Source organism: Mustela erminea, chromosome 12, assembly GCF_009829155.1.
Source record: "Mustela erminea isolate mMusErm1 chromosome 12, mMusErm1.Pri, whole genome shotgun sequence".
Taxonomy (NCBI): Eukaryota; Metazoa; Chordata; class Mammalia; order Carnivora; family Mustelidae; genus Mustela; species Mustela erminea.
In genome coordinates, this window is record NC_045625.1 from 31793094 (window position 1) to 31805943 (window position 12850).

The window sequence follows — 12850 nt, forward strand, 5'->3', positions numbered from 1 at the left end:
GCCTTTGTGCTGTGCCCTCTGGAATACATTCTGTGGCATGTGTCCAGGAGTCACCCTCTCCCTCTTTGATGTCACCTCGGAGAGGGCTGGCCCAAGTCCCCAGAAAAGAAAAATATTTCAAAAGGTCTTAAACCAAAAGACACGAAATGAGCCCTGTGGGGTGAGGCAGGAGGTGGTCAGCGCTTCTCTCCCCATTCCTGAGCTGCCTCTCTGGGCTGAACGTCCCCACCACCAAGCTTCTACATGGCCCGACACCAAGGGTCGCCATGTTGGCATTCTCCCACTCAGCAAGGGTCTGGCCGCCATGAACCACAACATTCAGACCATCCCATGCAGTCCCCCCTGTGCTTCTTGGGACATTCTTCTCTGTTTCGCCACCCCTTTCCTTCCCCATTTTGAAGAGAAGAGACCACGCATGCCACACCTCCCAGTTTCTTCCTGTTTTTCCATCCCTGGTTCTGCCTGCATCGTCAAGCTGGGTAGAGGTCCAGGTCAAGCACACCCTTTGCCCCCTACCTGAGACAAGCCTTCCCCCGCAGCCCTCCCAGCACCAGCCTGAGGATGAGGAGGCAGCTGCAGCCCGCTGCTCGCTCACCGAGACCACTTTCAGGCCACCGAACTTCCAGACTCACACACAGGCTCTGTCTTCCTCCTTCCCACTGACCTGAGGACCAGCACCCGAGGGACAAGGCCCTAGGGTTCCACAACCTTCCAACCAGCATGCTTCTCGTGGCTACACACAAGTGCAGTCACCAGAGGATGGCGTCCCCACACCAGGGGATACCTGAAGAAGGGGCACAGGTGCATGCATCCCTCGAATCCCATCCATCTCCACCTTTTTTTTTTTTTTTTAACAAAGATACATAAGGAACTATCTGGAATGATGGCTGTTTCCAAATGGCAAGACGGGGGGCTTTTGTGCTCTCATGTCTGTATTTCTCTAAGAGCCAGGACATTTTTAATAATGAACATGCTATCATTTTTATGAAGACAATACAAGTCCAATAGTCAAATGTTAAAAGGGTGATCTGGGGAGTGGTTGTGGTTTTGGTAAAGTTATTGGGGATGTACTGTTTCCTTCTCCATTCTTTTCATTTATTGCCCAGATTTTCTATAAAATACACATGACTTTAGAATGGATAAAATACTACTTTAAAACCTCCTTCAGCTGCTGCCCTAACTTCTCCCTTCATGGTCGAACTTTTGGAAGGGTGACCTCCCCACGCGTCTCTCTTTCCTCATCTCACCTCCTATGTCCTCTCAAGCACTCGGAATCTCGTTGGCATCCCCTCCACGACCCAGATATGCTCATCTCTGCCTTCTAAATTTGGAGGACACCGTTTTGTTCTTTGGATGGACCTCTGGGCATCTTCTGACACTGCTGGCTTCTACCTTGCTTGGCATTCTTTCCTCCTCTCGGGGTATGGCTTCTATTTGTTCTCATGATTCTTCCATCGGCTCCTTTCTGCTTTTGCTCTATGCTCTCCAGCCCTGCTCAGTGCACACACTCTCTTTTGGGAATCCTATCACCCTCCTCACCCAGGTCACAGCTCGGCAGAAGTCTCCCAGGTCCGTAGTACCTCCAGATCAGGCCCCCAATCCGACTCCTTCTGGGCGGCCTCCATTCACATATCCTATGGGTAGCTCAGACTCACTGTGCCCCTGAGGGGGTCCTGACTGTTGAGCAGCAACACCCCCAAGAAACACGTTTCTGCTGCGAATCCAGGCCTTGTTATTTGAAACGTCCCAGGACCCTTGTTAAAAAGGCATGGCCTTAGGACATTCAATCTCATTCTTCTGGCTACGCTTGATTCGGCTGGGAGTGGGCAATGAGCCCAAGATGACCCCTGCAGATGATCTCTCCACACAGATCCTGGACCGAGTCAGGTGTACCGGGCTCTCCAGCTGCAAGACCCCCTGGAGCTGGGACCAAGGTCAGTGCCAAGACAACCCAAAGTGGCGTGCGAGCTTGTGGATGTGACCTATGTCTGCGTGTTGGGATGGGGGTGGAAAGGCAGCAGGAAGAGAGAACCTTGCAGAAGCCGCCCTGTCCCAGCGCGGACGAACAGCAGGGACAGGAGTCCCACAGGAGTCCCAGGAAGCTGTACTTCCTGCTGTTGAGTTTCAGGAGGTTCCTGCAGTGATCTAAACACCTTCACTTAAGCTCATGAAGGAAAAGGGGTCAGCGCTGTCATTCTGGCAACACAATGACCCTCCGGAAGAAAAGTAGCACCCTTGACGATCCAAGCAGAAACCTGGGCGTCATTCCTGATTGCCCTCATCCCCGCTGCCCCATATCTGTACCGGGGACCAAATCTGTCACTCCTGCCTTCTTATCTTCTCCCCAATCGTATTTTTCTACATGTTCACCACTGTGATCCTGGTTCAAGGAATACAATAGCCACCTGACTGTCTTTGGGCTCCTGGGCCTGTCCCTTCCGAACCATGTGTACATCATAACCAAGGTAATCTCTGAAATGCCAATCTTAGAGACTCTTTTCTTGTTTGCGACCCTTCAGTAGCTCTTCATTGCCCGCTGGAAGAGGTCAAAGCCCTTAGCTTCGCTTACAGGCCCTTGCCCTTTGCAAACTAAACTTCTCCCTTCTCTGCCTTAAAACCTGCCTCTTCAGCCAGATGAAATACCTGCTGTTCCAGGAATGCCCAGTACCTCCCCCTGCCTCCCGCTGTTCCAAATCCACTCTCTCGCACCCGCCTGCCTCTCTCCTGCTCTCAACTCTCCTTTAGGTCTTAGTTTAGGGGCTCCCTCTAATAAAGAAGGCAGATTTTTTTGAGGTTCCTTGTTCCCCCAGCACCCAGTGTGTGCCTCGCCTCAATGACTTACCAACTATCGTAACTCCCTGGTTTTTGGGTTGCCCCCCCTGCTAGTCTCTATGCATCTTGAGGGGAAGGGGGAGGGCTCCAGGCACAGGGCGGGGGAGTACACATTGGTGGACACATTCCCAGCACCTGCAGGGGGGAAAAAGCATGAACCGTACTTACAACAGGTCTCTCGTAACTGACACTTGAGAGCGGCATCAGCGGAGGCGGATGTGGCTGTCACATAAAAGAGCAAACAAATGGTCCTGAATAAGCATCCAGTCTGATCCTCAGCACACACCAAGGGGCAACTGTGATGCTTTGCATTGTCTGTTATTGTCTCTAGGACACTCTTAGGAGTTTAATGCCTCCCCCTCCCTGGGTCCCCCCTCCCCAACCAGGAAGACAGGATCCTCAGGAAGGGAGGGGATATTCTTCAATCTTTTACAGAGAACACAGAACTGAGGAAGCAGAAGACCGTGTCTTAGAACCAACTTATTCACTTCAACTCAGAGCCTCTGTTTCCCCGCAAGGCAAGGTGGGGATGGCAAGACGTGCCTCAGGGGGTTGCTGCAGAGCCAAAAAAAATGGACAATGGAAGTTCCTGATGGTCTTATCAGGCAAAGAAGTCAGAATGCAAAAAGTAAAGGGCTCTTCTAGACCACGTATGCCAACCACGATTTCACAGGGGAATAAACTGAGACCAAGAGGGGTTGGAAACCCCTCATTGCCCAAGAGGATTTAGCTACGACATGGAAATAGCAGGCCTCCACCCTCTGGGTACGGTTCCTGCTCTGCTCTCCCGTGAGAGCATTCTGTTGGCATTTGGGAATTTCTGGGCTTCCGCCAGGGACTAAACCATGCAGAGCTGGCCGGGCAGAGGTTGGAAAGCTTGGTTCTGGACACCGAGGGGGACTTCGTGGATGCTGATGAGCAAAGGCGTGAGAAGGAAGGCAGGGCAACTACTCACGTTGCTGGAGAGCGCGGGGGGTGGCGGGCTGTCGGCAGGAATGGGGATCAATTCTCCCAGCTGAAAGAAAACAATACGTTGAAAATGAAACATCAACCGGAGAGTGTCAGCCTAGTTCCAAAACAGAAAAATGGCATTTCCAGGGGGTAGATCATTATTTTTAGAGGGTATCTGCAGGCTGCTTGTTAAAAGGAAGCTTAAGAATTTACCTGTAATTTCTTCCAACCATCTCGGACCCGAATGAAGAACTCTGTGCTGTCCCTCAGGTAGATGAAGGTCCCTTCAATGACCAGATGTGCTTTCTGCAGCATGTCATCCATGGTGTTAAATGCTGTCACCTGTCAGAAAGTTTTCCATTCCCAACAGTGCCGTTATCGCTAGAGTGGTGGCAGGATTCCCCTCACAGCCAGTGAAAGGCTCTTTGTGCCTTTGAGACATATGTAACTTCACTAATAGCCAAAGGACAATTCTTTATGAGGAAACAAAAACACCAATTAGCTCAGAGCACAAATTGGAACTGTAATGAATAAAGGAAAATAGAAAGATGATATTCTAGGGGCACAAGGACAGTTAAACTATACAGAAGGTTGTCTTTCTTGGGTCTTGGCATCGGCAAAATCAGTACATTTTGCCACTGGATCTGTATGATGGCTTGGTGGCCGTGACATTGTTAAATGAGTTTAACTCCTGCTAGTCCTTTTTTTTTTTTTTTTAAGATTTTATTTATTTATTTGACAGACAGAGATCACAAGTAGTCAGAGAGGCAGGCAGAGAGAGAGAGGAGGAAGCAGGCTCCCTGCCAAGCAGAGAGCCCGATGCGGGGCTCGATCCCAGGACCCTGGGATCATGACCTGAGCTGAAGGCAGAGGCTTTAACCCACTGAGCCACCCAGGTGCCCCAACTCCTGCTAGTCCTTAAAGAGTTTCAAGTTTGCTTTCATTTGGAATAAGAAACGCAAGCCAGTGGGCCATTCCACTTAGGTCTGGAAACTTTTTTGCCCAGCTGGGCAAAAAAGATTGTACAATTAAGTAGATTTCAATTACAATAAATTGTAAAAATGTAAAAATTAAATAAAATTAGATTTTATTTTTATAAAAATAAAAAATTAAACAAAAAAGTTGTAATATTAAATACATGAGAGGCAATGGGGGTCTGTAATTTCTCGTCTAGAAATCATCTAGGAAAAGATCAGCTGTCCATCTTGGCTACTCTAGGAGCAGCCACAAAAGTTACCAAAACCTCCTGAGAGGCATCATACCTCTGAGAAATATCGGCCAAGAGAGCCTATATTTTTTCATCTTGACTGAGAAAGAGTATAAAAAGTTAGTTTTCACCTAGTCTTGAAAATCATGACTTTGGGCATCAAAATGGCTTAGACATGCCCCAAAGTCACCCAATGTCAACATTCTGTCAGCTGCTGGGTGGTTTTTTTCCTTTGACAGCTACATTTTTCAGCTAAAATCCAGCCAAGATCTCAGAGCATTCCCAGGACTCTGGACATCCTTGCGAGGTGTTTGTCCCTCTTCCTGGGCATGGTAATCATCTCTGAGCACTCGCTACGCTTTGGGCCCACGGTGTGCAGGGGAACAAATGTACGAGAGATGTCCGGGGGAAGGAGCAAGAAGGTGCAAGGACCCAGGGGAAATCTGATCAGCAGGGGCCCTGCCGTGAGCCTGCTGATACTCTGATGCTTCTGGTGTTGGATGTAATCGAATTGGTTCTTGTGACCAATTAAGGATTGGAAGGGTGGAACCAGAGTCATAAATGTTTTTGTATTCTCTTCTCTTTTTACCTGGTAAGTCACCTAAAGACACTGTAAAGAACCTCTTTATGTGGAATTGTACCAATTCTATGGTCATGGAGACCTAATTCTTACCTAAAAAGTGTGCTAGCCCCTACACCCCATAGCTGAAATTCTAAGGAAACCCAGCCAGAGCAGAAGGAGAAACGCGCAGTGGTAATAATACTGACCAGGTTTCTGGATCCGGGAAGCCCTGGCTGTCCTGGAGGGCCAGGCGGGCCGGGAAGGGCCACAGCTAAGACAAAACAAAAAAGAGAAGTTACAAAAAGGCACCATCTCCGCAAAACACCTCAGGTGTTGGTGGGGGCGGTCACCGAGGGGAGCCTCACAGCCCCATTCAGAGCACTGCGGAGCCCTGAGCCTTGCAAGTGCAGCTGGGGGGCTGTGGGCCCAGCCTGGGACTCCATCATGCTGACAGGTTTGGGAGAGAGCCGGGCTTCTTGACGGTAACCCCACATGAAGCCACACTAGGACTTTCTCAGTTTCGCAAGTGACTGCATCCCTATTGTTTCTGTTGTTCATATAGGACAGTCTGAGTGGAGTTTCCAAAAATGTCTTGAGGAAACAACAAGCTCCCTGAACCCCTGCTTCCTCACCTGTGAAACGTAAACCAGCCTTTCCTCTTCCCTGGGCTGTAGTGAGAACGGAGAAAAGATCGAAACCACGGATGTGCTTTACACAAACGACACAGGATCCCGCCAGAGGTTCGCAGGGTCTGAAGAGTCAGAGCCCTCTTCCCTAGAAAAATCCTCGAGCCCGTGCTCTCCTTCTACCTCTCCAAACCCCGCCCCCCACTCCCACCCCCAAATCTGCAAAGCTCTTGGCAGTTCAGGATGTTTTGGCAAGTGCCCAGTAAAATTATCCTATGAGATTGCTCCTGGGCAAGGAAGTCCGCAGTTCTGACATAGGACTGGAAAATCATTACATAGATGCTGAATGTCCAGCAAAGAGAGGGTTGGAGGACCTGGGATCTCAGCCAAGTCCTTAGGACGATTTGTGACCTTGAACAAGTCTCCTAGCCTCTCTGAGCCTCAGTGTCTTCATCCATGAAATGAGTTTTATAATAATATCCATTCCCTCTCCCTCCGGGGTCGCTGCGAAGATTAAGTGGGCTAATTGATAGGACATTTTGTACCCGGGGATGGCGTGCCCTAGGTGCGACACAGTCCTTCGTCAGTGGAGCGAGGAGACCTGAGCGGCTGTGAACAACAGATTCCCTGCGTCCTGTAGTGTCCCTCCTCCCGCCACTGCTGCGCATCCCCCAAGGTTATGTTGACTCCTCTGGTTTCATCTGCCCAGCAACTTCTTTCTTTGTTGGACGAGGATCCTCACTTCCTCTTTCTCTTGAGATCTTCCCTCCCCACGACCCCTCACCATTTGGATTCAGAAGGCACCGTCCTGTTCTCACGTGATCCCGCCTTCTGGCCACAGGTGACTGGCCCAAAGCTGGGCATCGGGGCCAGGCCAGGTTGGTCAGAATTCTTCCCTAGGCCTTCTCCACCCCAGGACCTTTCAGACTAAAACCGAGAAAGAAGGCCAAGATTTCTAGCTGAGCGGTGGAAAGTCTGAGCTGTCAGTAACCATATTTCCCACCGTGCAGGGGATGTGGTCTGTGGTGAAGAAACGTGAAGCTAGCACACAGAGAGAAGCCGAGACAGGAGATGGCCAGAGAATCCCTGCAGGGGTCGAGTCCCCGGTTCTAGGCTGTGCCTGAGGTGAAGCTGTAGGCCGGTCCCTCCCACAAAGAAAGATTCACCTCCTTCTTCACATCCAATAAATTTCCCTTCTGCTTAAGCCAGTTTGAGTTACATTTCCATCACTTGCCGCCAAAACGCCCCAAAAGCCCAATCCCAAAGCCACCTCCTGTGTAAGGTTCTCCCTGATGTCCCTGACACTTCCCTTCCCAGGGGTCCTTTTGTCACACATGGCTCGTGCCGGTACAAACAACAAAAGTGACACACTCATGCTCTGACTGCTGCTTTTCCACCATGGGCCCGGGAAGCAGAACACGGGCTTTGGAGCTACACTGATCTAGGTCTGCTTCCCATCAGTGCCCCTAATTAGCCATGTGACCTTGGAAACATTTGTGGGTCTCACTTTCCTCATCTGTGAAATGGAGATGCTAGTACCTTCCTTGAAGGGCTCTGTGAGAATTCCATGAATGACGTAGGAGAGTGACGAATGGAGTGCTGGGTGCTTGGTGAACATTCAGGAAAGGGAGATTTTCCTCTACTTCACCTGTTTGTTGTTTGAGGGAGTGAGAGACCTCTGGGTAGGGAGAGTTTTATAGAGGGTTTCAATCGACACTTGTCCTCGAGTCCCCTGAGGGCCGGGCATTGACAAAGCAGCCAAGAAGTTCCCACCCACACATGATAAGGTGTTCCATGTCTCTAGGCTGTAGGGAAAGGCGAACAAAAACCAGCGCAAGCTCTCTGTTCATGGCGCCATCTAAAATAAAACGGGTAGAAGACTAACAAGGGTGGGTGGCAGCGAGCAGACACCGGGGCCGGCCTGCGCTGCTGGAGGGGCTGCAGAAACAGGGTGGCCACTTTGGAAAGCAGGTCAGCAGGTCCTCAAAAGGCGAAACAGAGTGAACACGTGTCTCTGGCACTTGGCAAGGCCAGGCGGAACAGCACACCCCCGGGAGACTTGAACACATATGTCCCAGAATGCGTATGCGAATGTTCCCAGCAGCATTATTCCCAATAGCCAAGAAGCAGAAACAAGGCGGGTGTCCAGCAGCCGAGGAGTGCAGCAGCAGGAGGTAGCGGGTGCACGCGGCGAGCTGGCACTCAGCCCGAGTGAGGAAGGAGGAGCTAGGGCACACTACAGCACGGCTGAGCCCAGAGGGCATCACATGGAGGGGAGACAGCCAGACACAGAAGGCCATGTGGGGTGTGAGCCCTCAGACAGGACAGGCCCAGAGAGGCCAAGCCAGAGCAATAGCAAGTACACTTTCACGTGCCCAGGTCTGGGGCGGGGGGTGGGGGAAGGAGGGCAAGAATGACTGCTCATTGGTGCAGGGTGTCTTTTGGGGATGATAAAACGTTCTGGAATGAGAGGATATGGCAACACGACCTTGTGAATGTATTAAAGTCCACTGAACTGTACGCTTTGAATGGGTAAATGTTATGGTGTATAAATTATATACCATATAAATTATACACCAGTTTAAAAAAAGAGAGAAGAAAGAAAAGCCTGTCCAGGAAATAGCTCTCTGTCACTCAGTGTGGCCCAGACATGCCACTCAGCTAGGGCAGCTGACCGTGAGCACAATAGCAGGGAAGCATGAAAGACCATGACGCACGGTACTAACCTGCTCCAAGGATCGCTGGGGGTCCTGGTGGCCCTGGGGGTCCTGGTGGCCCAGGGGGTCCAGGTCTTCCAAAGCCAGGAGGCCCAGGCAGGCCAGGAGCCCCTGGGGGTCCCTGGGGCCCGACAACAGTCTCCCCTTTCTGGCCCTGTCAAGGCAAGAGCACAGTAACAGAAAAGAAAACGCAGCATCACTCTCTTGAGGCCCCAGCAGTCTCTGTAGGTTGGTTAAAAGTCAGTAATTAGCCTCCATGCCAGGCACAGCTCTGGCAGAAGAAGAGCTAGAGGACAGCAGCCCAGTCATCATGTTCCATGTCCATGTCCATGTCCATGTCTATGCACCGTGTCCAACTCCACAGAGCCCTGGAGTCAGAAGGGTCCCAAATTTGCATTTCACAGATTGGGAAACTCAGGCACAGAGAGAGGATGGGGCTTGTTCAGTGTCAAAGCGAATTCTCAGCAGAGGAGGAAGTGGACCCGTGGTCTCCTGGCTCTGCGGGGTCCACCCTCACGGTGAGCTCTGGAACCAGAGTTTGCTTAGGGCTCCTGAGGGTCATGATCCGGTCATTATCTCACTGGAGGTATAATCTGTATTTCTCTCCTGTGAGCTGGAGAAACTTGGCATCCTAAGAAGACCGAACCTATCTAGGGTTTCCTTCTTTGATGACATTTCAGAAGAATCAAAGAGCCCCCTCCTAAAGTATCTCCCTCCCCTTCCCTTCTGCCTTCATTATCTGATATGTTCACAATGAGTAACTCCTTGGGTTGAGTGAATTTTCCACCATTGACGTGAACAAGGCAATGTGGCGAATGACCTGGAAGTTGCTGGAATGCATATGGCCATAGCCTGCTCCCTTTCCTCCATGGGTCTTGGCCAACCTCCCCATCAGTAAAGAAATACAAGGGAGGGAGGCCAATCCCCAAGTCCTGTCTCCAGCTTGTGGTGCTGTGACAGACCCTTGACTCTCCAACTGCCTGGTCCTTCTGGGGGGCTTCAGGGAAGGCTGGGCTCACTGAGGCAGATGGCGAGAAGAAGTCACTACTCACAACCAAGCCGGGACTTCCTGGCAGGCCTGGAGGCCCCGACACAGAGAAGTCACTGTGAGAGTCTCCTTTTTCTCCTTTAATCCCCTGGTCTCCATTCTCCCCCTGCAAGCCGAGAACATTCAGTAAGAGTAAGAAAAAGCAGTCTATGACCTAAGCCCAAGCACTCGGAAACACCCGCCAAATGTCTGGTAGAGAAAAACTCACCTTCAAGCTGTTTAGAAAGTGTCTCAGGTAAGCCGGATCTACAGGAGGGCCTGAAAAGGAAATGCTGTGTAAAATTCACAAGTATAACCTCAGCAATTCAAAACCAAAAGTCTCCAAGAGGCACCTGGATGGCTCAGTCAGTTGGGCGTCTGGTTCTTGATTTCAGCTCAGGTTATGATCTCAGGGCTGTGAGATCGAGCTTCACACTGGGCTCTGTGCTTTCCTTCTCTCTCTATTCCTTTCCCTGCTAGCATGCCCCCCCAAAATAAATAATCTTTAAAATAAATAAATAAAAAAGTCTCCAAGTTGGCAACCATCACTATTCCCTAGTGGAGGTGACCTCGCATTGGTTTAGCTCACAGAGTAGCTACTGGACTTGGGCCCCTAGGCTGAGCCCCACAACCCGGACACTGTGGGATCCTGGGCATGTCCCTGGCCCTCTGTGGGCCTTGTTTTGCACAGGAAGCATGAATGATTGGAACTGGTCTCTCCTGCCAACCTTCCATCGCATGTATGTGTGGCCCATGACTGGGTCTCTCTAGAACTCCATGGAGCTTGTGGTCAGTGTGGTAGTAAAATGTGTCTTACTTTCTGGCTCAGTTGGTTGGATTTCTCATGAACAAAGATCCAAGGCAAGATCCAGAACAAGAGTTGGAATACCTGGTGGTCCCTGGGCCCCCTGGTCGCCTTTTTCTCCTTTTGAGCCGGGAAGACCCCAGGATCCTTTTTCTCCTTTAACACCTGTCATCAAACACATATATGTTCTGTTTTGTTTAAAAAAAAAAAATGGAAAATCACCTTCATTCTATATAAAATGTTTCTGAGACAAGTTTTCACACTGAGCCCCTTTAGCAAAGTCCACTCAATAAACAAAGTCCTATTGAAGGTATGAAATCCTTTGCTAAATGATGGGGAGGGCAGAAGTAGATACATGAGACACAATTCCTCACCTTGCAAAGCTCTGTCTGCCTGGGGAGATGGATATATGAAGGATAACGCAAGGCAGGACAGAATGAGTGCTAAACTTAGGGGCTGTAGTGCATGGTGGGGGCCCAGCGGAGGCTGCCGGTAACCCTCTCCTGGACAGCTGCATGCACAAAGCCTCACAGGCTCAACACTCCGTCAAGCTTCCAGTGCCATCTCCTCTCTGCCTGTGCAATACAGTGGTGCAGGGGAGGAAAGGAATCTCTCAGGGGTGCCCTCAGAGGACACCAAGGGAGCTAAGTATTCCATGTACAAAGCTGGAAGGATCCCAGCTGTGTCCCCCACCACCATCTCTTAGGACTTATGAGAAGCGACCTGTCTCTCCAACTCTTTCTATGGAGGAGAGGCAGGGAGGGAGCCTTCTGGAACTTCAGTCTTAGGGAAGGGAAGCAATCCCCTGTGCCCACTTTGATGGGTGGGGGAGACACCAGATCTCTGCTTCCTAGTTCCTGTGGATGCTTCCTAGTTCCCTAGAGGTGTGAGAGATAAACAGAGCAGTAACCTTGAGCCTAGAGATGGGGCTGGGGGCTCAGGCTTCTTAGCGTGGGGGAAGGGGTGTGAGTACCAGAGGCATGATGCCGCCACCCTGGCCAGGGGTCAGCAGGGAGACGCAGTCTCAGGGTGAGGGTGGGAACGCCTCCACCCACCCACGGTGAGATCATATGCAGTGGTGAAGCCCTAGGAAGGGGCTACTGAGCTCCCCACCATGGATGAGGGTGCTCACCGCAGGGAGCAGAAGTGACAGCCACAGTAAGTAGCAGGACCCAGGCTTACCAGGGTCCTGTCCAGAAATGTCTGTTCCCTCCCCTCTGCCTCCCAGAGTGGCTCTATGAGGACAGGGAACCCCCAGGGATCTGAGACAGCAAATCCAGGCCCACGCTGCCTCCCCAATGTCCACCTTGCACCAGGGGCAGGGGCAGAGCCTTGAACTGGACCTGAGCATGGAGGGTCAAAGCCGTCTGGTTTTGCAAAAGCAACAGAAAAACCACGGGGCCAGATATCATCAGTGGGACTGCTGCCTGACAGGCCACGGACAAGAGAGGTCAGTCTTGGGGGAAAAAATGACCTTTACCCATTTAAACAGCAAGTGTTCAGAGATTCCAATCAAAAGGGGGACAAGCAGGGAAGTGGTGTGGGGACAGGGAAGCAGAGTGACTGCTCCCCTGCAGGCTCCTGTCTCCTGACCTATGCCCTCTGTAGGTATCTACTAATGAAACACCCAGAGCCAGCGCCTCTCACGCTCTCCTGCGCACAGACCTCCAGGAGGAGCTTAAAGGGAGCCTCGGACGAGCAGGTCCGCGGTGGAGCTAGAGATGCTGCATTTCTAACGTGCTTTCCGGAAGTGCTGCTGCTGCTGGTCTGAGAACACGCAGAAGCAAAGGGCTTCTGAGCTCCCATGGCCCTTCCCTGTATTTGTTCCTTACACACTGCATTATCATGGTTCTTAAAATAGTTCCATCTCACGGGGTCTAAGGGCCTGGGTGGCAGGAACGGCGTAAGATTCCCCTGCCGCAGCCCATCCCAGAGCATGGGGTTCTGTCATGAGTTATGGTCTCTGTGGATGCTTTAAGAACAAACTAACAAATGCACAGAGTACTTCCTGCTAGCTAGAAGTCCCACCAAGATGTACAGAACATGCAGATGTGTGACAAAACCAAAAGAGGTGCCCAGCCCCACAGCACTGTCCCCGCGACCCCTGCTCCCAACCACACGCA

General features: G+C 51.1%; 1 protein-coding gene across 1 annotated transcript in view; it reads right to left on the reverse strand.

The window, feature by feature from the left end:
- Window positions 1–12850, reverse strand: part of COL15A1 (collagen type XV alpha 1 chain) — a 103247-nt gene that overhangs the window by 5126 nt on the left and 85271 nt on the right. The window contains exons 31-38 of the mRNA XM_032307715.1: window positions 10812–10892; window positions 10152–10201; window positions 9948–10049; window positions 8905–9049; window positions 5759–5823; window positions 3997–4125; window positions 3788–3847; window positions 3001–3054 (exon numbers count right to left, since the gene is read on the reverse strand). Coding sequence (XP_032163606.1) covers window positions 3001–3054; window positions 3788–3847; window positions 3997–4125; window positions 5759–5823; window positions 8905–9049; window positions 9948–10049; window positions 10152–10201; window positions 10812–10892 — 686 coding nt within the window. The remainder of the gene's footprint in view (window positions 1–3000; window positions 3055–3787; window positions 3848–3996; window positions 4126–5758; window positions 5824–8904; window positions 9050–9947; window positions 10050–10151; window positions 10202–10811; window positions 10893–12850) is intronic.